This window comes from Vombatus ursinus, unplaced genomic scaffold (assembly GCF_900497805.2).
Source record: "Vombatus ursinus unplaced genomic scaffold, bare-nosed wombat genome assembly UNPS02014864.1, whole genome shotgun sequence".
In the NCBI taxonomy this organism is placed as follows: domain Eukaryota; kingdom Metazoa; phylum Chordata; class Mammalia; order Diprotodontia; family Vombatidae; genus Vombatus; species Vombatus ursinus.
The window spans coordinates 4,809,833-4,837,819 of NW_020954642.1; the positions used below are offsets into that span (position 1 = coordinate 4,809,833).

The following is a 27,987-nucleotide window of genomic DNA, read 5'->3' on the forward strand; positions in this document are numbered from 1 at the left end:
TGTGTGTAGGAGAATTGCTATAAATGCTCCTTTTGTACAGGACCTTTTTATAACACAAAAAGTTTCCCTTTCTTAGTTTTGGAAATTGGGATTTTTGCCAGGGCTATTGGCAGGACTTTCCTATTAGTAGGGCCCCAGAAATAGTTACATTAAAATGGATGTTCAGAGTTGGGTGGTGGTAATAGTATTTCCAGTTGGCACCCAGGTAGCCCCCAAATAGCCCCCAAGGGCTCATTGTTCCCAAATGCTCACGTGGGTATTTGCCCATGCATCGTTTCCTCTGGCCGGTTTCCCTTTTAGGGTTGGACTAGACAATCACTAAGGCCCCTTTCAATTCTGACAGTCTATGTTTTAATGTCCTATGTTCTCAGGGATCTTCTAGTGCTAATATTCTATGTTCCAATGTTCCATTCACCCCTACCAATGGATTGTTCAAACCATCTGAGTCCACGCAGCTCCTTGGGGAGCTGTCTGCCATGGCCTTCCCTCTCCTCAGATCTCATGGTAGAGTGAAAAGTGTTGAATCTGGGGTCTGGGTCCTGAATGTGTGACTGCAGTGGGTTGTTGGCATCTTTTCCCCTGGAGTGCTCTGACACAAGAGACCTTCTGTTTGGGATGGCTGAGGAGCAGTTCTGCTAGGGAAGTAGGGGAACACTCTCTTCGGGGTAAGGGGTTCCCGAAAGAAAGAGTTACAACTTGTTCCCTGGGCAGTCAATGGTTTTTCTATTTAGTCCTGGGAGCTGTGGGGTAGGGGTGGGAGGAGGGAGCCTTGTGTCTTTCAAATCTCTATCGCCACCTGCTGGCCCATAAACTATCAGAGAATCACAATCGCAGAGGTTGCAAAGGACCCTAGAGGACACCCAGAGGCTTGAATTGGAACAGGAATCTCTTTGATAATAGATTGGATAGACTTTTTTAGTTCTCATCTTTCTAGACCTCCTTGCTGCACTGAACACTGTTAACTCTCCGGCTTCACATGAATTTTCTCTTTTCCCATGGTCTCTGCTGGTTCTCTTCCCTTGTCTGATCACTGCTTTTGAGTTCACTTTGGTGAGGCACAACGTACATCCTCTTCTCCCCATCTTCCATCTCCCCACTCCCATCCCTGACCTGTCCCTACCTTAATGTAGCTCATAACCTAATAGGGGAGATAATAAGCAAACAAATGTGTATAAACAAACTATATGCAGGAAAAATAGGAAGTAATTAACAGAGGGAAGGCACTAAAATTAACAGGGATTGGGAAAGGTTTCCTACAGAATGCAGGATTTTAGTTGGGACTTGAAGGAAGCCAGGGAAGCCAGGAGGCAGAGGTGAGGAAGGAGAACATTCCAGACTTGGGGTACAGCCAGAGAAAAGGCCCAAAGGTGAGAGATGGAATGTCTTGTTGGAAGAACAGCCAGGAGACCAAGGTCACTGGTGTATATAGAGATGAGGAAGGTATAAGAAGACCTGAAAGGTGTGTGTGTCTGGGGCAAGGAGGGGTGGGGAGTGGGGATGGGGTGCTAGATCATGAAGAGCTTTGAATGACAGGATTTTCTATTTGATCCTGGAGGTGATAGGGAGCCACTGGACTTCATTGAGTAGGAGGGATGACATGGTTGAACCCTTCTCTTTTTAAAAAAATTAATGTAATTAATATAATTTATTATCATTTTTTTCAATTCTGAACTTAAGAAATAAAACAAGCATTTCCATAATGAAATGGAATCGAAAAAAAGAGGATGCACCTGAAACTGCAGATTTATTATGTACAACTTGCTATTCCTTTTTTTTTGCAAACAGTATTTCATTTTTTTCAATTACATGTAAAGATAAGTTTTCAATATTCATTTTTTATTAGATTTTGAGTTCTAAATTTTTCTCCCTCCCTCTTTCCCTGCCCCACTCCTCAAGACAGTATTGCTATTCCTTTAACATATACAACACAGTTATTGTGTAACTTTCTTCCACTCCCCAGGTGGCTACCATTAGACACAAAAATATATATATACATACATACACACACACACACATCATTTATTTTTCTGGATCCAAACAGCATCTTTTTTCATGATTGGTCACCTCCCCCTTCTAGGCTTTCCCTTCTCCAATCTATTCTCCACCCAAGCCACCCAAGTAAACTTCCTATCCACCTTTCAACAAATATGTGATCATTTGAGGAGATACAGAGATAAAGAATACTAATAATTAGGAGGCTTCACATAGGAGGTGGTCCATGAGCTGAGCCTTAACAGAAGCTAGGGATTCTAAAGAGGAGATTAGGGATGGGTACAATGGGTGCATTCCAGGCCTCAGGGACAGTCTGCAAAGGTATAAAGGCAGGAGATTGAATGCCAGGTTTAAAGAACTGCAAACAGGTCAGTCTGGGTAGAAGGGAGAGTTTGTGAAAGAGAACAATATGCAATGACAGTTGCTAGCTGTGTGACTGGGCAAGTCATTCAACTCTGTTTGCCTCAATTTCCTCATCTGTAAAATGAACTGGGGAAGGAAATGACAGACCACTCTAGTATCTCTACCAACAAAATCCCAAGTGGAGCCAAAAAGGGCTGGACATGGCTGAAATAACCCAACAACAACAATTTATCCTGTATATAGCTTGCTTTGTATGTATTTGTTTGCATGTTATCTTCCCCGTTAGATTGTAAGGATCTTGCTCTCAAGGACTGTCTTTTGCTTCTTTTTGTATCTCCAGTGTTTAGCACAGTGCCTGGCACACAGTAGGTGCTGAATAAATACTGATTCATTAGCTGACTTCTATCCATTGCTCCTAACTCTCCGGGGTCAAGAACAAGTCCTTCCCCCAGAGCCCTCCTAATCCTTCAAACCCGTAGTCATACCTACCCTAAGTCTTATATTCTCTAGGATAAACCTCCCCAGCTCCTTTAACTATTTCTTTTTCTCTTTCCAAACTCCCCTTTGTCCTGGCCACTGTCCTATGGATGTGCTCCAGTTTCTTCACAGTTCTCTTGAAAGGGAGCTTCCAGAACTGAATGAGGTACCCCCTCCAGCTGTGGTCTGGCCCTGGTACAACCACAGTGGGGCTTCAGTGTGGCTGGGCGGAGAGATTAGAGGTGGATTCAGAGGGCGTATCAGCTGTGTGACCATGATTACTTACTTTCTCCAGGCCTCAGTTTCCTCTTTTGTAAAAAGAGGGGGTTAGACTAGATTATTTCTAAGGTCTCTTCCAGTGCTTAAACTATGTATGATTTGATGACTCATCTCCCTCTCATTCTGGAATATTCCTGCATTAACATGGCCTGAGATCACAGAGGCTTTTTGGGCCTCCATGTCACACTACTGACTCATCTTGACTTTGCAGCTCACTAAATACACCAGATGTTTCACACATGAGTTGCTGTCTAGGCACACTTGCACCCACTGAGAGCAGTGTAGCCTGCTGGAGAGAGCACTGGACTTGGATTCAGGAAGATCTGAATTTGAATCCCGCCTCAGATACTTACACAAGTCACTTAAACGTTCTGAGTCTTAGTTCTTTAGCCGTAAAATGGGCATACTAATATCTGCATTGGGCAGCTAGGTGGTGCAGTGGATGGACCTGAGTTCAAATCCAGCCTCAGACAAATGTCTAGCTGTGTGACCCTGGGCAGGTCACTTAACTCTGTTTGCCTCAGGTTATCACCCATAAAATGAGCTGGAGAAAGAAATGGCAAATCACTCCAGTATCTTTGCTAAGAAAACCCCAAATGGGGTCAGACTGAACACCACCAAATATCTCCAGCACTTAACTCAGGAGGTGGTGATAAAGATCAAATGAGAATATGTATAATTGTAAATGTGTAACCTATGCAAATCTTAAAGCACTATACTGTCTTGTACTAAGAAAAGAGTTCAAATATGTGATTCTAAATCATAAATTTGCAGCATCTTTGGGGACCCACTCTAATTAAGTCAAGGAGTTAAAATAGCATATGATGAATGCAATGTAGCAAATGTAATCGAGCAATGAGACAGAATGTAGTAATAATAATAATAATAACAGCTCCCAGACACACACATTCCTCACAGACATTCCTTTAAGGTTTACAAAGTGCTTTCCTTCATGACGCCCCCACATAAGGCAGGTGGTACAAGGACTGTCATCCCCATTCAAATCATGCTTCAATTACTTTCTCATCCTTTCCCCCGCCTTCTGGCCCTAGAACACTCTACCACCCCCATGGCTTGCCCACCCCAGAATACTGCTCCACAATACCCCTCCCTTTCCCACTGGTTAGTTCCTCCTGGAGCCTCCATTTTGTGACGGATCCGGGCCAGCCTGCCTTCATTTACCACCTGGCCCCATTTCCCCACTTTCTGGACTTCAAAATCATGCCCCTGTGCCAGATCTCTTCATCTCCGCCTTTCCTGGTTTCAGCTCCCTGTCATGGTGTCTTTCTCCATTTGAATGTAAGCCCCTTGAGGGCAGGGACTGCAATTCTTCTTGTTGTATTTGTATCCCCAGCTCTGGGCACTGTGCCTGGCACATATTGCTGTTCAGTTGTTTCAGTCATAGCTGACTCTTCCTGATCTCATTTGGGGCTTTCTTAGCATAGATTCTGGAGCAGTTTGCCATGTCCTTCTGGAGCTCATTTTACAGATGAGGAAATTGAGGCAAACAAGATGAAGTGACTTGCCCAGGGTCACACTGCTAGTTAAATGTCTGAGGCTGGATTTGAACTCAGGTCTTCCTGACTCCAGGCCCAACACGCTCCACCATGCCACCTAGCAAATTCTTAATAAATGCTTGTTTTCTTCCTTCCTTAGTTAACACATAAGGAAACTGAGGATCAAAGAGTTTAAAGGATTTGCTCACAGTTATAAAGGAAGTATAACTGGTGACTTCCGAGAGAACTTCATTTTGGTGACAGTCACTTTCTCGGTCTCAACACTACATAGAATTGTGGAATTTTAGAATTGGAAAGAATCTTAAAGATAATCTAGTCCAACCCCATTTTGTGGAATGAGAAACTGAGGCACAGAGATATGACATGATTTGCCAAAGGTCACATAGCTGCCCCATTCTGGTCACGTGTGGTATTTTCTTGCTTCCACCCCACAGCCATCCCCTTTTCTTGGAACGTTCCTATTGCCAAGCCCCCACAGCCATCTGTGGCATCCAATTCAAGGCCCCATTCAAAAGGCAACTGTTCCAGGAAATCTTCTGATCTTCCCCCTGGAGATGACACACCTTTCCTCAGACCCGATTTCAGATTTTGTCTTTACTGTTCTCTGTCCTTTACTTTATACTTTATGTTACATTATATTTACCTGTATAGTGGGGAGGTCAAACACACGGCCCATGACACTTCCAAGTGGGGCTGGATCCAGATTAAAACTCGATTAGGAAATATTTAACAAAATCAATAAAAACACAATCAAACATGCCACTTTGTGGGGTTTGATGCCCTGCCCGTTTCTATTTTCGCCTCCACTGCTGCACATGTTTCCTCCTTTCCCACTGCACTACAAAATCCCCAGGCATGAGACCACGTCAATGATTTCCGTTATTGAAGTCAGCCCCAAACGGAGTGTGCTGCAACACTCCTCAATGCCCATGTGCTGTCCATGGGTAACCTTCTGTCTTAGATAGTCCAGGCCTGGGGCACAGATGGGTTAAGATATTTGCCTGTGGTCACACAGCCAGGATGTGTCAAGCAGGACTTGAGCCCAGCTTCCTAATCCCAAGACCAAGGCTCTATCCACCACGCCACTCTGCCCCGTATAGCAGGTACTGCCAGCCATGGCACACATCTTGGAAACCAGACGCGGTTCTTTACTATCTATTCTGACTATTCCACGTGTAAATGCCAGCTGGATTGTGAGCTTTTATCAAGCAGCATGTCTTCTTAGGACCCCAGATCAATAGACGGGGCTGCTTGAACATAGGACACAGGGCATCAGCACCAGGAGGGATTTCTTTCACTTCTAGACCAGACGTGCTTTCAGTGGTCAGAAACGGCCATCTTCTGAAGGAGCCTGCCCTGTGGCTCAGTCTAGGACATGCTTGGGCCCCTCTGCCTGGAAGGTGAAACCATGAACTCTTCAGCCTCCATTTTAGGAGGGGGCACAGGACAGCTATCTACTCATCTTCCACTGGGCTGCACTTATTTTGCACTTGACTTCTCCTCTATGCCCTCATGCTATGCAACTACCTAGCTGGCCCCACTCCCCCACGTGCCCCAAGTAGATTGTAAGCTCTGTGTGGGTAGGGACTTACTTCTTTCGTCTTTGTATTCCCAGTGCTTAGCACTGCCTGGCACATAGTAGGTGCTGTTTATTGACTACTGACTTGCCCAGGGTTACAGCCAGTGCAGGTGGTAGGACCTGAATCCAAGTCTTCTTGATTTTTAAGTCTGGCTCTCTCTCCGTTTTGCTACACTGATTCAGAGAACGCTAGGACATGATGTCTGAGTTGAAAGTGATCTGGAAAGGGTCCTCAACAATCATTTCTTCCAATCCTCTCATTAGAAGAGGGAAGCCAGATAGACAGAGATGAGTAATTGGTGTTACCCCAGGTCAGGGCTCCCTGCTATATCAGCCCCTATGCCCACCAGGCCACGGGCTACAGACATAAGAATGGCTCTCTATCTAGAAGCGGAGCTCCAAGTACCCACTTCTTAATTCCGCCATTGGCCCATTGTAGTGAGCCTTTCGTTTATCACTTTCCCCATCCCCATGACTCCTCTATGTCCTCCTGGGGCTGCTCCGCCTCCAGGCCCAATGCTGCAGATGCATTGGCTCTCTGATGCAGGCCCGGGACCTCCCTGCCGCTCCCTCTCCAGCTATGCTTCCCTCTCCCTGGGGGCAGGGACAAGAGGTATTGAAGGGGCTTGGCCCTGACCTTTGGAACGCCTCTGAAAACACACGGCTTGGAAACTTTTTTAACAGTGAAGTATAAATTAAAGGTTTATTAAAGTATTTTCAATGTCCTCTTCAGTGGCACAACTCATTTCCTTGTACCCCTTTGTGCCCACCCAGACAGCTGTCTGCCAAGTGGCTGTAGAGGGCACAGCATGTCCTACGCATTTCCTCAGACACACAATGGGGTGTGAGTGACAAACGGGGTGGGGAGGGGAAGGGGGAAGAGGGGAAGGCAGACAGGACACGGATGGACAGGTGAGAACGGCAGGATCCTCAGGAGGGGGCTCCTCTCCTAAGGAGCTAGGAACGAGCCGACAGACACTGGTTTACAACTTCCAGTAAATGGGAATTCTCCAAAGCTGCTGCGACGCGCTCCTTGTCAGCAAGCTGTTTGTTCACTGGACAAGAAATGAACAGAGACAGGTGGGGTGGGTGCCTGGGAGTAGCGCCCCAGGAGCACCTCCTGCCTGGCGGTCCCACAGCCTGAGGGCTGAGAGCAGAGGCTGCCAGAGCTGGAAGGCACCGTGTGCTCTAAGGGACCCGAGCACAAAGAACATGAGTGCTGGAGTAGATGGCCTAAGATCTCTTCAGTCCAGCTCCTCACTTCAGAAGAAACTGACGCCAAGAGGAGAGAACTGATGTGGCTCAAGGCCCCGGCTCTGGAAAGCCAGACCTAGAACCCCAAGTTCCTGACTCTAGGCTCCATGCCCTTTCTGCTGTGCTATCCTAGAGCCATCCCTAATATCCAGTCAGTTACCAGATCTGTTGTTTCTTCCTTCAAAACACTGTTCATATTCCCTGATCTGCACAGTCAGGCCGCCACCCCTGTTCAGCCATTGTCATCCCATACCTGGGTTACTTCAGGAAATGAACTGGCATCGCTTCTTCAGTCTTTGGCCTCCGGTCCACCTGGCCCAGGCCACCAGACTAACTCTTCCCAAATGGCATTCAAACCTTCACTTGCTTGTTCAAAACTCCCCATGGCTTCCGTTTTCCTGCAAGGCCCGTTCTGGATGGGTCAGACTGGCCCTGCCTGGACCCTTACTCCCCCTCCTCTCAAGGCCAATCTCCTTACTGTGTAGTAAACGCATGGAGGCCTTCTGCCCCGCTTGTCTTCCTTCATTCTGTTCTCCCTGGCAGTAACCATCTTCACTTTTCCACCAATCTGTATCCTCAGGACTCATGCCCTGTGAAACCTTCTGGTTTAACCTAATCCACAGTGAGTCCTCTGACTTGGAATTTCCTAAGCACTTATCATTTGTAATATAATAACAGCAATAGTAATAATGAGGATGATAATAAATACGTCCTCACTGTTGTAGCATTGTTCTTAAATTGTTTATATTCTTTCTCAGTAATTAGGTTAGAAATGTCTCAAGGGGGAAAGCTGCCTAATGCTTCTCCTGTGCCCCCTCTCAGGATCCAGCAGGAATCTAGGCAGACAGGAAGTACTTAGCAAATGCTCACTGCAAGAAGCCCAAATCTGCCTTTTGTTGGGCAGGCACAAAAGGCTGACTGGGGAGGAAGCCCTAAATCCCCACATCTGCCTCCCTGTGTCCCCCTGACCAAAACAGCCTTCTTCCTTTCCAGTTCATTTAGCAGGCTTCAGGCCAAATTTCCCATACCATCTAATAGGAAACCAGCAGTTGTTTGCCCTGCTCCTGCAGCCTGTTCTCCCCAGATGGGACACAATTCCAGGACCAGACCTCCACTGACTAGGTTCCCCCGTCAGGAGGGAATGGATATACTGGCAGGCAGGAAGAAAGTTGGGTGTCTGTAGCAAGATTTCAATCCAGATCTTTCCTCCTGACTCTCATCTTGATCTTGGGAAATAGGGTTGAGGGAAGGTCACTTGCCCTAATTCAGACCCCAGAAATGAAGAAAGATCTCACGTCAAGTAGATGGAAACCAGGGAAAAAAAACAACAACCCAATTCTATCCTTTCTTGGGTGTTTCCATTGGAATGAGAGGGCACTGCCAGGAGGAGAAGTGTGGGACTGGGGCCCATACTCACCGGCGTGTTCTGAGGCATGTGTCCCAGGAGTAATGTGAACATCCATCTGGGAGGAAGAATGAAAGAGCCATTGAAAGGCCTTGAACAAATTCTGATTCTTGCTAAGGGCCCATCTCCCAGGCCTCTCAGGGCATGGGGCAAGGTGACTTAGGAGGAGATTTATGACTCTTCGTTCCTCAATGCCCTTTCACAAAGGACAGAGTATGACAGACACCTCACTCAAATTCCCTTTAAAAGTATTCAAAGGGCTAACTAGCAAGTCAGATATAGAGCTAGTACATAGCTATGGAGCATGCATGTCCTTCACTGACCTTGAACCTTTCAGGCAAGGAGCGGATCAGCTTGACTTTGATGGACAGGCCGATTAATGTTGCCATACTGCAGTGAGGGATTGTGGGAGTAAATTCCACAGCCACTGTACTCTCCTTGTCATTAACCTGCAGAAGAAGGAGAGAGTGCCAACTACTGCTTATCTGGGCTCTTCTTCCAGTGTCAAGGAGGTCAATACTGATACCTAGACACAAAGGCCCACGCTGACTCTGAGTGGTTTCTAAAAAATTCTGAACTTAGTGCCAAACAAAAAGAGCATTTCCATATCTAAAGTGGAACAGAAAAGGGGTGATCATGCATGAAACTGTGATACTCTATTATGTACAGCATGCTTTACTTTGAAGTTTGTAATAAATTCACCTTGTACCTTTCAAAGCTCTCCTGCTTCTCTGAGCTCTTACGTGCTCTTATAGTGCTCCGTCAATGGTCAAACTGCCACAGAACTGCTCAGGAAAACTGCACGGTAGACTCACCTTGCTTCCCTCCCTGAATTCTCTATGTACATGAGATCAAGAATCTTAATCTTAAGGGAATTTTTTTTTTAAAAGGATCAAAGGAGGCCTAGCGTACCAGGTCTCAAACTATTGCACAAAGCAGTAACCATCAAAATAATTTGCTACCAACCAGTTAAAAAAATAGAGAGGTTGGTGAGTGTAACAAGTTTGGCACGTAACACAGAGAGCAAATGAACTCTGTAGCAAAGTGTTTGATAAACCTAAAGACCCCAAGTACTAAGGTTAGGTCTCATTATTTGACAAAATCTGCTGGGAAAAGTGGAAAGCAGTTTGGTAAAAATTAGGTATAGAAAACATTTCACATCACATACCAAGATAAACTCCAAATGGATTTATAACTTAGACATAAAGGGTAATATCATAAATAAATTAGAGGAATACGGAAGAAATTACTTCTTGGATCTACGGATAGGGGAAGAATACATGATCAAAAAGAGTCACAGAAAACAAGATGGACAATTTTGATTACATAAAATTAAAAAGTATTTGTGGGAACAAAAGCAGTTCAGTTAAAATTAGAAGGGTAACATGTTACTAGAAAAAATCTTTGAATCAAATTTCTCTGATAAAAATCTGATATCTAAGATATATGAGGAATTGATTTAAATTTAAAAGAAGAGCTATTCCCACTTGATAAGCGGTCAAAGGATATAAACCGGAAGAAATCCAATTTATCAACAAACATAGGAAAAGGTGCTCTAAATAATGAGTAAAGAAATGCAACTCTGAAGTTTCACCTCATACCTATCAGATTGGCAAAGTAGATAAAATAGGAAAAGGACAATTGTTTGGGGGTGGCGAGGCTCCTGGATAATAGGAATTTTTTTTTAGGTGAGGCAATCAGGGTAAGTGACTTGCCCAGGGTCATACAGCTTTTAAGTGTCAAGTGTCTGAGGCCGGATTTGAACTTCAGTCCTCTTGACTTTATGGCTGGTGCTCTATCCACTGTGCTATACTATTGCTTGGTTATAATTCGAGAAAAAGATCCATATATACAAAATTATTTAGAGCAACTACTATTACTATTATTTTTTGTAGTAGCAAAGAACTGGAAACTAAAAGAGTACTCATCTATTGGGGAATGGCTAAATAAAATATGGTATATGAAGGTAATGGGATATTACTGTGCTGGAGAAAATGGTGAAATGGATCACTTCAGAGACACCTGGAAAAAAATATATGAAATGATGCAAAGTGAACTGAACAGAACCAGAACAATTTATACAATAACCTCAGTCTCTTCCTCTGTACAATAGGGATGATGTTGGCATCACAAACGAGGAAGGCACTTCCTAAACCTTAAAGCATTATAAACACACACGCAGGGAAGCCTCGCTCACTTTCCTTTATATTCCCTGCGCTTCGCACAGTGCCTGGCACAAAGTAGGCTCTTTAATAAAAGCTAGTTGATTTAATAACTGAGAAAGCATCCCTGTGGATGGGTTCATCTCTTCCCAGGGGAAATCACTGGGGGAGGGGAGCAGAAATCACTAAGGTGATGGCAGGACCCGCCCCCCCCATCCCCTTCCTCACTTTCACCCGCACTTGCTCCACGACATTCAGCTCCTCCAAGGTGAGCGGGTGCTCGGGGTCATTGATGGACCGGATCAGGTGTGCGCGGCGAGTGAAGGAAAACGCTACTGCGCCAAGGCCAGCAGGGGGCGCTCCAGAGCTGTCTCCTTGTCCCAGCCCCCGCCCAACTTGCCCCGGGATGGCTCGAGCTCAGGCCCCGCCCCTACCCCACATAGGCTCCGCCCAACTCCTGAGGATGACCAATCGAACGCCCCGCCCCCACCCCCTCCGATCCCTGCCCAACTCCTAAGGATGATCCCACTCACACCCCGCCCCCGCCAGGTCCCGCCCTCGCTTCCAGCCGGGCCCTCTCTCGCAAACTCCCCAGGCCTCGTTCCACTTCCCGCCGCCGCCCCTGGGATTCTCGGCCCGCGAAACTCCCCAGGCGCAGGATCTCCGGCCGCCCGTGGATATCGAAGATCTCTCGGTCGTCGATGCTATCAGGGACCTGATCGTCCTCCTCGCCTGCGGTGACGGGCCGCTCCCCGGACCGTTGGTAGATCAGCGGGTTCGCGTTCTCCAAGAGGCCGCCCAGGCCAGCGCCGCCGCCTGCGCCCACCATGTTATCTGGACCCGGGGCGGGCCGTTCATTGAGCGGCCCAAGCCGGCAAGGCTCACTTCCGGTGTGCGGCTTTGGTGGCGAGGAAGTAAAGGGCGTTTCCGGGAGGGACGTCTACGGTGGTGCGGAGAGGACAAAAACATTGTCCTTGCGTTCTAACACCGCTTCTCTGAGATCCCTAAGCTGCCTAAGAATAAAGGCGGGGTTGCTGTGAAAATCCGGCGATCAGGAGGGAGGGGGGATTCCGCTCGACCAGTGTGTTTCCAGTGCCAATTCACGACGCATCCCTGGGCCTCAGCCTTCCCATCTGTAAAAATGAGTGGATTGGACTAGATGACCTGAAAGGGTTCTTCCAGCCTGGGGTGTGCTGGTTAATGTTTAACCACGGGATCCTGGCAGAGGTAAGGGATGTAGACCGGGCATCCTTTTAAGTTTAATCAGCACTGTTAACCCTTTCTTAAGCCTGGACGATCCACACGACAATGCACCAAGTCCTGATTGTAGTATTTGCAGATTCGGAGGTGAGGTGTGTTTACCCTGAAAATTTAACCTCGCCTCTGGCCAGCCAGGTTGAGCTACTCCAGCACTTCAATGCAGGAGTTATTGAGCACCTACTGCATGCAGGGCCTTCCAGATACAAAGACAGAGGAAACTGCCTTTGTTTTCCAGGAGCTGGCATCCTACTTGAAGGAAATAATAATAATACACTTTATATTTCTATATTATTACTGTGTGCCAGGCACTTTACGGTTATTATCTAATTTGATTTTCACAACCACCCTAGGAAAGAAGTGCTGATATCCCCCATTTTACAGATGGGGAAAACTGAGGCAGAGGTTAAAGTGCTTCCCCCAGGATTACACAGCTAGTAAGTGTTAGAGACTAGATTTGACCTTCGGTCTTGCAGAGTCCAGGCCCCTCTCTATCTACTGAGCCATCTAATTGCCTACAACACATTGGGATACATCTTGGACACAAGAACATAGAGCCTGAGATGCCTCTGGCACATCTAGGCAGAGGGGTCCTGCAGACCAGGAAATGAAGAGAAAGATTTCAAGCTTGAGAACAGGACTTGGTATAGAGATGATAATTGAATCCAGAGGGCCAGATGGAATAGATCACTGAGAAAGGAAAAAGGACTGGGCTTTGGGAACACAATTAGCAAACCCTCCTTTGAAGGGAATCAGAGGTTTCAAGGAGGAGTTTGTACCCCACCACTCCTTGCTTGGATTCCATCTCCTGCTGGTTCACTGGGAGTGTCCCCCAACCCTGACCTTTGATTTTTTCTCTTTAAACTCATTTGGTGATCCCCTCTGCTGTCCCTGGGAGAGGACTCCCAAACCTACTACAAGCTTGACTCTTCCTCCTGAACTCCAGGCCATCCTGACCAGCTGGATATCTCTACCCACAGGTGCTAGTGCTCCACATATCCTTGTTGGGACTCATCCTATGCAGTCCTCCACACAGCTGCCAAAGTGATATCCCTGAAGTACAGGATATCACTCTTCAAAAAGCTCCACTGGCTCTTTATTGTCTCTAGGATTAAAAAAACAAAAAACAAAACTCAAAACCAAAAAACACCTCTGTTTGGCATCTTGAGCCCCTTACAATCCTGTTTTGCCTACCCTAACAGGCTTATCGAACCCTTCTCCCTTTCATGCCTCCTACATTCTGGCCAAATTGTCCTTGCCGTTTCTTGTGGGTAGCATTCCATCTCCTGTCCCCACTCCTCCACAGATTGTCTCCCAAAGCTAGGAAGAACATGTTCCTCCCTTTCCCCTCTTAGTATCTCTCGCTCCTTTCAAAGCTCAGCTCCAGTGTTACTTGCTACACAAACCTTTTTCTTATTCCAGCCTCCATCTGACCTTAGGTGCTACTAGTTGTTCCCTGCCCCCCCCATTACTTTATATTTACTTAATTACATACCTATCTACTTTGATAGATTGTAAACTCTTCAAAGAACAGCATTTTGTTTTTGTATCTCCAGCACATCATAATCCCTCTTTGATTGATTTTCATGCAAATCCTTCTTTCCTCTTAACTTAGTTGCTATTTCCCTTGAAAGAATCACTGTCTTTGTAGTTCCTGTGGTTGGCAACCCCAGAGTCCCTCTTGACCCCCCCTCCCATTGTTGTTGGGTGCCCTTTGTTCTTGAAGAGGACCAATGACATCAGGAAGGTGTCTGACTTGTAAAGGAATTGGATTTAAATAAGGCGGAGTCCTCCCTAGACTTCCAAGTCCATAACTGAGACAGAAGTCCAGAGGACTAGCCCTCCTCCCCCACCTCATATTGATGGAATAAATGAAATGTTAGATCTGGGAGGACCCTTAGAACATAAAAATGTCACAGCTGGAAGAAAGCTTAGAGACTGAAGAATCCAATACCTTTATTTTACTATAGATGAGGAAACTGAGTCCAGGTAGTAAGCAGTAGAGGATTTGAACCCAGGTCCTTTTACTCACAGACCAACACTTTATCCATTTCATCAAGCTGAATGTTTTGGAGCTGTATTGGACGAACCTTAGCAGCTGATTGGAAATGAGGGGGAATTAGAGAGTGAAGAGTTAATGATGACTGCTGTTGCAAACCTAGAAGAGATAAAAAGGTTATCTTTTGGGTGCCTTCCAATTCTGGAGCTCCCATGAATACACAGAAAACATGTGATACCATGCAAAGAGAGGAGAGCTCTAGATACGCAGCGGTGCAAAACTGCAATTGTATACAAGGAAAAATACACAGAGGGGAAACAGTAACTAATACACTGTTAGTCTTGGCACTGAGGTGACGGAGTGGATAGAACCCTGGGCCTGGAGTCAGACCTGAATCAAAATCCAGCTCTAGACCCTTACCAGGTGTGTGACTGGGCAAATTACTTAACCTTTTTCTGCCTCAGTTTCCTCAACTGCAAAATGGAGATAATAAAAGCATCTATCTCTCAGGGCAGCTAAGTGACTCAGTGGTTAGAGTGCTGGGCCTGGAGTTAGGAAGACTCAATCTTCACAAGTTCAAATCTGGCCTCAGATACTATCTGTATGACCCTAGGCAGGTCACTTCACCCTGTTTGCCTCAGTTTCCTCATCTGTAAAATGAACTGGAGAAGGAAATGGCAAACCACTCCTGTATCTTTGCCAAGAAAATCCCAAATGGTGTCACAAGGAGTTGGGCACAACTGAAAAAATGACTGAACAACACCTCCCAGGGCTGTTGGTGAGGCTCAGGTGAGATAATACTTGTAAAGTGCTTAGCCCAGGGCCTGGTACATAGTAGGTGCTTAATAAATGTTCCTTTCCCCATTTAGAGAGCATAGTTCCAAACATATGTTTAATAGGTTCTGTTGTTCAGGGTAAAGTATCCCATTAAAAAGACATTTTAAAAAGTTGAAATTAATTGTGCAGGTACAGGCTAGGGAAATGTAGCTTGATAGTAATTTATGTGGAAAAGTTGGGAGAGTTGATAGATTGCTATCTCAGTGACTCAGGCCATTTGAATTCAGTCTTGTTTGTTCCTCTACCACAACACCTCTGCCGAGGCCATCACCTGCACACTTGAAGTCATTATCACTCACCACATAGCATCTCTCATCTGGGCCCTCATTATTTCCTGTCTCCAATTCACCCTCCACTCAGTTACTAAAATTATTTCCTTTATAATAGTACAGCAGTCTACCTTCCCAGACTTCCTTCATGTTATGTCCTCGCTTTCATGAACACTGTGTTCTGGCCAAGATGATCTCTGCTTGTTATCTGAGCTTGGCACTCCATCTCACATTTATGTAGTAACACTAAAAGTTTTCAGAGCATTTTACATATATTTGACTCATGAGCCAGACTCTTCTGTTTAACTTTTTTTTTTTAGGTGAGGCAATTGGGGTTAAGTGACTTACCTAGAGTCACCCAGCTAGTAAGTGTTATGTGTCTGTGACCTGATATGAACTCGTCCTCCTGACTCCAGAGCCCGCAGGGCTGTATCCCCTGCACCACCTAGCTGCCCCTTGTTTAACTTTTAAAACCCTTCTTGACTTGTACCAACCTATCATTCCAGCCTCATTATATATTACCCACCTTTCCTTGCTCTTCCATCCAGCCAAACTAGCCTTCTCTGTTCTGTACACATCAACCTTTCCCTTACCTTTGCATCCTTCATGCCAGGAACACACTCCCATCTCACCTAACAGAATCCCTCACCTTCTACATAAAGCCTTTCCTGGTCCTATCCCTTCTCTCCCACCCCAATTGCCAGGGCCCTCCCTCACCAATTTCTTTGCCTTTTTTCTCTATATATTTATTCTTTATATTGTTGTCCTCTTGCCTGCCCACATATAACAAGTAGCTGGATGGCTTCCTCTTTTGTACTCTGACTTGTGGGTTGAATTGCCAGAGGTAGTTCTCTGGGTCTGCACTCCTAAGAGTATAGCTCCTAAGCCTATACCAATGTGCTTTCCATTAACAGTATATACCATTATATCTTAGCAAAGGCATAGTAAGATGGAATTGTAAAGACAGTAGCTTAGAAACATTCCATCTGTAAACAAAGGCATACCGTGACATTGATAGGATTGATAGGAAGCATTGATAGGAAGAATGGGTTCATACTTAAGAGTATAATGGCAGTGAGAGCAATGAGGAATGCATAGGATGATGCATATATGGCAAAGGCAGCTCACAGCCCCAGGTACTGTAGGATTAGAAGTCCTTTCTTCATGGAGTGCTCTGCTAGGCTGCTCTGCTGGGTTCCTGGGCTCTTTTCTCCATAAGCAGCTAGGTGGCGCAGTGGAGAGAATGCTCTACCTGGAGTCAGGAAGATTTGCCTCCATATCTGGACTCAGAAATTTACCAGCTGTGTGATCCTGGGCAGGTCACTTAACTTCTATCAATTTTCTCAACTGTAAAATGGGGATAATAGCACCTATCTCCCAGGCTATTGTGAGGATTAAATGAGATAATATTTGTAAAGTGCTTAGCACAGTGCCTAGCACAAAGTTAAGTACTTATTTACTTACTTCCTCTCTTCTCAGTGGCTAAGGGTCCCATTGTTTGAAACGGTTTCATTCTTTGAAACTGTTTTGTCCAAGTAACATCTGTATCCATGTGTGTCTCTGCTTTTTTCAATTGTGCCAAGACCTGAGCTGAGCATTCTCCAACCGAACCTGGAGAACTCTCAGACTTCTGGCTGGAGTCTCAGTTCACTGCTAGAGTCCATGGCTGATGAGAATGGTGAGGGAGACGGAAGTTTCCTTCTCTTCCTCCATGAGTCTCCTCCTCAAAGCCCTCCTGAGATCCTGGGCTTCTCTAAGACCGACCAAGTCTATAGGGCTTAGCTATTGAAAGCCTACAAAGCTGTGCCTCCCTTTTGCTTATCCAATAAGGTTGCTCACTTTAATTTTATCAGAGAAAGGTATTCACATGTCATAGAAGGATCAGGGAAATAAACGGAATCAGAAAATTTGAAGGGACCTCCAAGGTTATTTAGTTCAACCCATCCATGAAAGGAATCCCCATTATAACATACTCTACAAGTGGTCTTGAAGCCTGCTTAAAGACCTCTGAGGAGGAGGAACCATCACCTCTCCAGGCAGCCTCATTGACTTTTGGGTGGCTCTAATTGTTAGGAAGTTTTTCCTACCTTAAGCCTAAATTTGTCTTGTTTGCAACTTCTACCCATGACTTCTGGTTCTGCCATCTAGGGGCAAACAGAAGAGTCCTAGCCCCTCTTCCCCATGCCAGTCCTTCAAACACTGGAAGACAACTATGAATGTTCCCCTTGAGTCTTCTCCAGCCTAAACCTCCCCAATTCCTTCAGTCAATTCTATTATGATGGAGCCCTTCACAGTCCTGGCTGTCCTCCTCTGGACACTCTCCATTGTCCTTAAGCTGTAGTGCTCAGAACAGAAATCAGTCCTCCGGATGAGATCTGACAATAGCATGGGAGCATCATCATCTCTCTTTTTTTAAATTCTTTTTTACTTTTTAAAAATTTATTTATTTTTTGTTTTCAACATTCACTTCCACAAGATTTTGAATTCCAAATTTTCTCCCCATCTCTTCCCTCCCCCCCAAGAGGGCATGCATTCCGTATACCCCTTTCCCTAATCTTCCCTCCCTTCCATCTCTCCCCTGTTCTCTTGTTCCCTTCCCCTTTTATTTTCCTGTAGGGCAAGATAGATTTCTATACCCCATTTCCTGTATTTCTTATTTCCCAGTTGCATGTGAAAACAATTTTTTTAACATGTTTTTAAAACTTTGTGTTTCAGATCATCTCTTTATTATTGTATGGAGCTGTGTCCTTCAATGCAGCCAAAAATAGATATTGTGTTTGTTTTTTTTAACCCACTCCTTCACAGTTTGTTTGTTTTTACGTTGTTCTCTCCTGGTTTTCCTGTTTGTCCTACCACCCCACAGGCTTCTCTGCTGCTTTTTCATTCATATCACATCCACTGATGGTGGTTATCTCATCCTCCAAGGCTCTGTCCCCATCTTGCTTGGTGATTCATCTGTTCCCGTGGATCCAGTGATCATCTCTATGAAAATGATTCCCAGATTATGTTCTCCAGTCTCTATCCTCAACTTCAGTGCCACATCTTTTACTGCCTCTTGGACATCTTGATCAGGATACCATATGCATCTCAAACTCACTGTGTCCAAAACACAGCTCATGATGTCCCCCCCACCCCCGCTTCTGTATGTCCTTTACAGTGTCATGGGATCCACCGTCTTCCTGGTCACCCAGGCTCACAATCTCGGTGTCATCTCAGACTCCTCCCTCTCCAGTCTGTGGCCAGATTTTGTCATTTCTACTTTTACAGTATCTCTTCCCTCCTTACAGCTGCATCTCTTGTTCAGGCCCTCATTGCCTCTCTTGCCTAGATGACTAGAATGGCCTTCTAATTGGTTTCTCTGCTTTGAAGCTCCTCCCAGTCTATTTTATCTTTCACTTAGCTGTCAAGGTGATTTTTTTTAAAAGCAAAGATCTGCTCATGTCACTTCCCTGCTCACTGAGTTTCAGTGACTCCCTATTTCATCAATCAGCAAACATTCATCAAGCATCTGCTATTGCCAGGCACTGTGCTAAATGCTGGGGATACAAAAAGGGGCAAAAGACAGTCCCTGCCCTCAAGGAGCTTACAGTCTAACAGAAGCAAATATATACAAAGCAAGCTGTATATAGGATAAATAGGAAATAATTAGAAGGTGCTAGAATTAAGAAGCGGTGGGAAAGGCTTCTAGTAAAAAGGATGCCAGGAAAAATAGTAGGCAGAGATGATGGGGGAAAGCATTCTAGGTGCAGGGGATAGCCAGAGAAAATGCTTGAAGCAGTCAGGAGGCCATTGTCACTGGAAAGAAGAGTATGAGGGCAGCTAGGTGGTGAAGTGGATAGAGTACCAGCCCTGGAGTCAGGAGAACTTGAGTTCAAATCTAGCCTCAGACACATAACACTCACTAGTTGTGTGACTCCAGGCAAGTCACTTAACTCCAATTGTCTCACCAAAAAAAAACCAAAACCAAACATATGTATCAGGGAGTAAGGTGTAAGAAGACTGGAAAGGTAGGAAGGTAGGAGGGGGCTTCTTTTTTTTTCTTTTTTTATTCTAAATTTTTCTTTTTTTTCTTTTTAACATGTATTTTTAAAACTTTGGGTTATAAATTTTCTCCCTTCCTCCCTCTCCACCCACCCTCATTGAAAGGGCAAGCATCTTGGTAAGGGTTATAGATGTGTAGTCATGCAAAACACTTCCATAGTAGTCCTATTGTGAAAAACTAAGTATACTTCCCTTCATCCTATTCTACCCCCATTTATTCTATTCTCTCTTATGACCCTGTCTCTCCTCAGAGTTTGCTTTTGATTATCCTTTCCCCCAATCTGCCCTCCCCTCTATCAACCCACTGCTGTCTTGTCCCCTTTCCCCCTTATTTTCCTGTGGGGTAAGATAGATTTCCATACTCCATTTAGTATGTTATTCCCTCCTTAAGCCAAATCCTATGAGAATAAGATTCACTCATTCCCTCTCACCTTCCCCCATTTCCCCTCCACTGTAAAAGCCTTTTCTTGTCTGTTTCATGTGAGATATTTTACTTCATTCTACTTCTCCCTTTCTCCTTCTCCCAGTATAATCCTCTCTCACCCCTTAATTTTATTTTCCAGATATCACCCCTTCATCTTCAACTCACCCTGTGCCCTCTATCTATCTATCTATCTATCTATACATACATATAATTTTTTTCCTTTCCACTACCCTACTACCCTAATACTGACATAGGACTCATGAGTTACAAATATCATCTTTACCTGCAGGAATGTAAACAATTCAATCTTAAAAAGTCTCTTATGATTTCTCTTTCCTGTTTACCTCTTCCATGTTTCACTTGAGTCTTGTATTTGAAGATCAAATTTTCTATTCAGCTCTGGTCTTTTCCACAGGAATGCTTGAAAGTCCCCTATTTCATTGAATAACCATTTTTGACCCTGAAGGATTATATTCAGTTTTGCTGGGTAGGTGATTCTAGGTTGTAGTCCTAACTCCTTTGCCCTCCGGAATATCATACTCCATGCCCTCCGGACCCTTAACGTAGAAGCTGCTAAATCTTGTGTTATCCTGATTGTGTTTCCACAGTACTTGAATTGTTTCCTTCTGGCTGCTTGCAATATCTTCTCCTTGACCTGGGAATTCTGGAATTTGGCTACAACATTCCTAGGAGTTTTCCTTTGGGGATCTCTTTCAGGAGGTGATTGGTGGATTCTTTCAATTTCTATTTTGCTCTCTGGTTCTAAAATATCAGGGCAGTTTTGCTTGATAATTTCTTGAAAGATGATGTCTAAGCTCTTTTTTGATCATGGCTTTCAGATAGTCCAATAATTTTTAAGTTCTCTCTCCTGGATCTATTTTCCAGGTCAGTTGTTTTTCCAATGAGATATTTCACATTCTCTTTTATTTTTTCATTCTTTTGGATTAGTGTTACAGTGCCTTGATCTCTCAAATTGTCCCTAGTTTCCAATTTCTCCATTCTAATTTTTAAGGAAGTATTTTCTTCAGTAAGCTTTTGGACTTCCTTATCCATTTGGCCAATTTTGCTTTTTAAGGCATTCTTCTCCTCATTGACTTTTTGGACCTCTTTTGCCATTTGGGTTAGGCTATTTTTTGAGGTGTTATTTTCTTCGGTATTTTTTTTGGGTCTCCTTTAGCATCACTCTCAGTTTTTCCTCTACTTCTCTTACTTGCTTCTCAAAATCCTTTTTGAGCTCTTCCATGGCCTGGGACCAATTCGTATTTTTCTTGGAGGCTTTGGATCTAGGTGCTTTGGCTTCATTGTCTTCTTCTGGTTGTATGTTTTGATATTCTTTGTTATCAAAGTAAGATAAGATAGTCTGATTCTTTTTGCATTGCTTGCTCATGATCCGGGTCAATTACTTGAGTTATAAACTCTTTGTTAAGGTAGGAGTGTGTTTCCAGTTTGGAGAATGTACTGTCCCAACCTTCAGGGGTTTTGTGCAGCTGTTTTCAGAGATACTTCTAGGGACCTGTAAATTTTCAGTTCTTCCAAGGTGCTATGATCAAGGCTGAGGTGTTTACTCCTTTCCTGGCCTGTGCTCTGGTCTATGAGCACTCTTTTCTGTCTTGGAACTGTGAGGAGGGTTTCCTCTTCACAGCCACTACAAGTGTCACCACGCCAGCACTCCTCCTCGCCCCAGGACCACCACCCAGAACTGTGACCCAGATCCAAGCAAGGGCAAAGCAAGAGAATCCTGCACCAGCAGAGAGATCCCTGCAATCCCCCTCTAATCAATCACTCGATTCCCCCTCAGTCTGTGGGCCGGAAGCTCAGGAAGCAGCCGTGCCCCAAGGAATGGGGTTGGGACCCCACACTCTTCTCTCACCAACATAGAAACAGACTTTTCCCACTGACCTTCTAAGTTGTCTTTGGCATTTGTGGGTTGAGAAGTCTGGAACCCACCACAGCTGCCCACGATTCAGTCCTCTGAAGCTTGCTCCAGGGTCACTGTGGCCTGCGTGCCCTTGCCAAACTGCGCTTCTCTCCACACTCAGTGCAAAATACATTTCTGATCAACCATCCAGGCTGTCTTTGGTTGGTAATTTGTTTCACTCTGTCTTTTTGTGGGTTCTGCTGCTTTAGGATTTGTTTAGAGCCATTTTTTATAGGTATTTGGAGGGTTTTGGGGGAGAGCTCAAGCAAGTCACTGCTTTTACTCTGCCATCTTGGCTCTGTCCTCTCAACACCAAGGGGGCTTCTTATGAAGGGCTTTGAATGCCAAGCAGAGCATTTTGTATTTTAATTCTGAAGGTGATAGGGACTCACTGGAGTTTATTGAGTAGGGGATGATGTGCTCCATCCTGCACTTTAGGAAAATCACTTAGGTGGCTGAATGGAGGATGGATTGGAGTAGGGAGAGACTTGGGGCAGGCAAATCCACCAGCAGCTATTGTGATCGTCTAGCTGGGAGGTGATGAGGGCCTGTACTATAGTGGTGGCAGTGTCAGAGGGGAGAAAAGGGGCACATAATAGAAATATTGCAGAGCTGACATCGACAGGCCATGGCAACAGCTTGAATATGGGGGTAAGAGGGGTAAGCTGGGTTATGAGCCCGAGGGGCTGGGAGCATAGTGTTGCCCTCTATAGTGTTAGGGATGGTAGGAGTAGGGAAAGGTTTTAGGGGAAATATGATGGGTTCTCTTTTGGACATGTTTAGCTTAAGATGTCTACCAGATGTCCAGTAGGAGAAGCAAGATTGGAGGTCAGCAGAGGGGTTGGGGCAGGATACAAAGATCTGAGAATCATCAGCATAGATAAAGATGGTGATTCAATCCTTGGGAGCTGATGAGAGCACCAAATGAAATAAAGTAGAGGGAGAAGAGAGAGGGCCTAGGACAGAACTTTGAGGGATACCTATAGTTAGAGAGTGTGCTCTGGATGAGGATCTAGCAAAGGAGACTGAGAAGGAGTAGTCCAATAGGTAGAAGGAAAATCAGGAGATAGCACTGTCTGGAAACCTAGAGAGAAAAGAGTATTTCTTTTCTTTTTTTTTTTTTTGAGAAAAGAGTATTAAAGAGGAGAGGGTGATCAACAGAGTCAGAGGCTGCAGAGGTGTTGAGGAGAATAAGGATAGAGAAAAAGGTCATTAGATTTAGCAACTAAGAGATCATTGGTAACTTTGGAGAGAGCAGTTGGATGGAATGATGAGGTTGGAAGTCAGATTGTAAGGGGTTAAGAAGAGAGAGAGAGGAAAGAAATCACAGGCACCTGTTGGGGATTTAGTTACAAAGGACAGAAGAGATATAGGATGATAATTAGAGGGGATGGAAGGATCAGGCAATTGGGAATGAGCCAGTAGAGAGTAAGATTAAAAATAAGTGATGGAAGGGCAGCGAGGTGGTGCAGTAGATAGAACTCTGGCCTTGGAGTCAGGAGAACCTGAGTTCAAATCTGGCCTCAGGCACTTGAAACTTACTAGCTGTGTGACTCTGGGCAAGTTACTTAATCCCGATTGCCTCACCCAAAAAAAAAAAGAAAAAGAAAAAGAAAAAGTGATAGAAAGAAGATGACAGACAGGGAAATCTATTGGAGGATCACTGGATTGCATCCAGGATCAAATATAAAGCCCTATGTTTGACATTTAAATCTCTTCAAGATATGATTCCCCAAGGGATTGGGATTCCTTGATCCCAAGGTACCTTGGTATCTTTTAAGTCTTATTATGCTTTTATTCCCCTCCATTGGTTTACTTTCTGTTTCTTGAATGTGACACACCATCTCTTATCTCCATGCCTTTGCACTGATTGTCCCTCATGCCTGGAATACTCTGCTCCCTCATCTCTGCCTCTTGGTTTACCGACTTCTTTCAAGACTCAGCTTGAAGTTCACTTTGGGCAAGAGGCCTTTCCTGCTTTCCCCTGACAGCTAATGTTTCCTTTTTCAGATGACTTTCCATCTGTTCTGTATGTGTCTTATATGTATCTACTTACCTCCCTGAGAGCAAAGACCATATTTTGCATTTCTTTGTATTCCTGGTGCCTGGCACATAGTAAGCTCTGAGTAAATGCTTATTAATTGATTGCTGAATTACGATTCACATTAAGGTTTTTGTAGTTGTTGTTCAGTGTGTACAACTCTTTGTGACCCCTTTTGAGGTTTTCTTGGCAAAGATACTGGTGTAGTTTGTCATTTCCTTCTCCAGATCATTTTACAGATGAGGAAACTGAGGGGCCAACAGGTTAATTGACTTGCCTAAAAATCACACAGCTAGTAAGTGGCTGAGGCTGGATTTGAACTCAGGTTTTCCTGACCCTAGGCCCAGTGCTCTATCCACTGTGTCACCTAGTTGGCCCCAATATTAAGGTTGGAATCTACTAAGAGCTTTCCACTGAGATCCCCCAGATCTTCCCAAAACTTGCTTTCTAACCATGCCTTCTTGTACTCATGAAATTGATTTTTTTGTACTTAAGTACAAGACCTTACATTTATCCCTATTGAATTTCATCTAGTTAGATTCAGCTCTATGTTCTAGCCTTTTGAAATCCTCTTGGATTCTGATTCTATCATCCCATCTGTGAACTATCCTTCCCAGCTTGTATTGTATGAAGATTTGATGAACATATCCGTCTGTACTTTTTTTCTAAGATAAACAGCACAGGGCCAAGCACAGATCCCAGGGTTATTCCCTTGGAGACCTCAACATTGTGACCCTTCATTTAGAGATACATAACCTACATGAGTAACACACACCTTCCATGTAGGAACCTGTCTGCAAGAGTATAATGATAATTTCTGGTACCTTACTTTGCAAGAAATTGCTTTTTGATTTTTTAAATAAGCTTTGGAAATTGTTTTTTAATTGTGGTTTTGAAGGCATTGATATTGTGTGTCAAGGGAAGTGCATTATATTCTGACTGGCAATGCTTAAATAGCTTTTCTATTTTCCTGGGCCAGGAGGGCTATCTGTATGGAGTGGTTGCAAAGTCCCAGGCTCCAATTCTAAGAGAGTCTTTGTTTTAGGTTTGCTTGTGCTGTTGCTGGTTTAGTCGTTTGGTCATAAATCCTTCCTATATCCATAGATCTGACAGGCAAAATTTTCCATGTTCCTCTAATTTGCTTATGGCATTATACTTTATGTCAAAATCATGTACCCATTTTGACCTAAGCTTGTTATGTGGTGTGAGATATTGATCTATGCCTAGTTTCTGCCAAACTGTTTTCTAGTTTTCCCAGCAGTTCTTGTCAAATAGGGAGTTCTTGTCCCAAAATCTTAGATCTTTGGGTTTATCAAACACTAAATTACCACAGTCATTTACTACTGTGTACTGTGTACCTAATCTATTCCACTGACCCACCATTTCTTAGCCAGTACCAGATTGTTTTAATGATTACTGCTTTGTAATCCAGTTTGAGATCTGGTACTGCTTGGCTACCTTCCTTCACATTTTTTTCATTAATTTCCTTGATATTCTTGACCTTTTGTTCTTCCAGATGAATTTTATGATTTTTTTCTAGCTCTAGAAAATATTTTTGATAGTTTAATTTAGGTAGAATTGTCATTTTTATTGTATTGGCTTGATCTACAATGAATATTTCTCCAGTTGTTTAGATCTGTCTTTATGAGGGTGAAAAGTGTTTTGTAATTGTGTTCATATGTTCTTAGGCATGTCTTGGCAGATAGACTCCCACATATTTCATATTGCCTGTAATTATTTTAAATGAAATTTCTCTTTCTGTCTCTTCCTGTTGGACTTTGTTGGTAATATACAGAAATGCTGATGATTTATGTGGGTGTATTTTATATCCTGGAACTTTACTAAAGTTGTTAGTTCTTTCAATTAGCTTTTTAGTTCTTTCTTTAGGGTTCTCTAAGCATACCATAATATCTTCTGCAAAGAGCAATAGTATTGTTTCTTCATTGCTTATTCTAATTCCTTCAATTTATTTTTCTTATCTCATTGCTATAGCTAACATTTCCAGTACAATATTGAATAATAGTGTTAATAATGGGCGTCCTTGTTTCACCCCTGATCTTACTGAAAAGGCTTCTAGCTTATCCTCATTACAGATGTTTGCAGATGATTTTAGATAGATACTACTTATCATTTTAAGGAAAGCTCCATTTATTCCTATGCTTTCTAATGTTTTTAATAAGAATGAATGTTACATTTTGACAAAGGCTTTTTCTGCATGTATGGAGATAATCATGTGATTTTTGCTGTTTTTGTTATTGATATGGTTCATATTAAGTGACTTGCCCAGGGTTGCACAGCTAGTAAGTGCCTAAGGCAGGAGTTGCATTCAGTCAGGTCTTCCTGATAACTGCCTAGAGCTTAGCCAGCTCCTCATGCTTCTCATGAAAGCTACAACATTGGGTCATCATCCTCTTTACCAACCAGGAGAATCTTACGCAAATGATCCAGGCTTGAAAGCTGGGTTGTAATGGTGTTGGTAGGAAGGTTGGCGAAGAAAGACAACCCAAGGGTCTGCCAAATTTCATAGGGTCAGCCTGGGTTCTGGGAAGCTGGGGAAAAGGGAAAGGAGAATGAAAGCTTTACCACCCATTTTTCACCAAAGGCTTCTTAAAGGTTATTTTCTGAAAGGGGAATTATGAGGTTCTGGGTCATGGAGGCTGAGCATGCATGATGTTGAGGTCAAGGGTATGAACATTTCTATGTGTAGCTAAGGTAGAGTGAGGGTGAACATCATGGGAGTTGAAGAGTTTGATAAATTGGGGGGCCTGGGTGCTGGTTTTCTCCTGTGCCTGGGATGTTCTTTCTCCTCATATCTACCTCCTGGCTTCCCCACATTCCTTTAAGTCCCAGCTAAAAATTCCACCTTGGGGTCAGCTAGGTGGTGCAGTGGATAGAGCACCGGCCCTGAAGTCAGGAGGACCTGAGTTCAAATCCGGCCTCAGACCAAACACTTGACACTTATTAGCTGTGTGACCCTGGGCAAGTCACTTCACCCCAATTGCCTAAAAAAAAATAAATAAAAAAAAATAAAAATCCCACTTTGAACAGGAAGCCTTTTCCAATCCCCCTTAATTCTAGAGTCTTCTCTCTGTTGATTATTTCCAATTTAGCTTGTATTTAGCTTGTTTGTATATAATTGTTTGCATGTTGTCTCTCCTACTGGACTGTGAGGTCTTTGAGAGCAGCAATTGTCTTTTGCCTTTCTTTGTATTCTCAATGCTTAGCATGACACCCAGCACATAATTAATAAATGTTTATTGATTGAATGATTGAGTAAACATCAACATGGATGTTGAAAATGAGGACCTAGGTCAAGTTCCCTGTTGCCAACCAAGGGGCAAGAAAGGAGAGGCCTGACCAGATGAAGAAGAAGTGCCCAAAGCCTGAGCTTCCTGGCAGCTGGGAAATGCCCACGTATCTATTAACTCACTTTGCCTCTACCCTCTATTCACAATGCACCCCACACCTGCAAAGTGACATAATTAAAGGGTCTCTCTCTATTGAACTTTATGTTGATCACAGATAAAATTCTGAAAAAGATATTTATGTAAATTTTGAAAAATCCAATCCACTTGTCTTGGAGGAAGCATATTTTAAACCTATAAATGAAACTGACCTTTTCAGTATTTTGATCCAAATGACTACAATCGTAAAAAGAAGAAAGATTTATCTTATTTATCTTGTTTATAGAAAGGAGAATCTAGATAGTCATGGCCAAGATTTTCAAAAGAAAAGGGCAAAGCTCAATTGGTTAGGGGTGTACTTTAGTCCCTGGAAAGACTGGGGAGATATTGAAAAACATGGGAGCTGATAAGCATATAGATTTACCAAAAGTCAATGAACCAGGTGATGTTTTAACAGATGGTCATGACAAAAAGATGTCAGTTCTGAAATAAAGAAAAGTGTCTACCTTGGGCTTTGGGGAGTGAAAGATAATTTCACTGCAAAATCTTATAATTTAGAGAATTCCTGCATTGGTAGCACTGAAGACAATACTGATTTTTTGTCTGCTTTAAACCATTATCAACCTTCCTTTCTTCCTTTCTTTTTTCCTTCTTTCCTCCCTCCCTCCCTTCCTCCCTCCTTCCCTTCCTCCCTTCTTCCCTTCCTCCCTTCCTTCTCTCCCTCCTTCCTTCCTTCCTTCCTTCCTTCCTTCCTTCCTTCCTTCCTTCC

At 43.9% G+C, this 27,987-nt stretch overlaps 2 protein-coding genes across 2 annotated transcripts in view; one reads left to right on the forward strand and one right to left on the reverse strand.

Moving 5' to 3' along the window:
- Positions 1–6,880: 6,880 nt before the first annotated feature.
- On the reverse strand, positions 6,881–11,910 carry LOC114027895 (cytosolic iron-sulfur assembly component 2B). Its single transcript, XM_027842074.1, has 5 exons — positions 11,710–11,910; positions 11,257–11,336; positions 9,190–9,315; positions 8,879–8,924; positions 6,881–7,262 (listed from the first exon to the last, which is right to left on the reverse strand). The coding sequence occupies exons 1-5, from the start codon at positions 11,855–11,857 to the stop codon at positions 7,165–7,167; spliced, it is 498 nt and encodes a 165-aa protein (XP_027697875.1). The 5' UTR covers positions 11,858–11,910; the 3' UTR covers positions 6,881–7,164.
- A 17-nt stretch (positions 11,911–11,927) lies between these two features.
- The window catches only part of LOC114027893 (liver carboxylesterase 2-like), a 42,089-nt gene continuing 26,029 nt past the window's right edge, over positions 11,928–27,987 (forward strand). The window contains exon 1 of the mRNA XM_027842073.1: positions 11,928–12,255. The gene's annotated coding sequence lies outside the window, so the exon portion shown is untranslated. The remainder of the gene's footprint in view (positions 12,256–27,987) is intronic.

Bases quoted from the DNA above. Each gene is read 5' to 3' on its own strand.
- LOC114027895 (XM_027842074.1), bottom strand. From the start codon at position 11,857: ATGGTGGGCGCAGGCGGCGGCGCTGGCCTGGGCGGCCTCTTGGAGAAC. The intron at 11,337-11,709 runs ATATCCACGGGC...CTCGCCGCGCAC, and splicing joins CGACGACCGAGAGATCTTCG to ACCTGATCCGGTCCATCAAT. The intron at 9,316-11,256 runs GTGAGGAAGGGG...CTTCTTCTGCAG, and splicing joins TGGAGCAAGTGCGGGTGAAA to GTTAATGACAAGGAGAGTAC.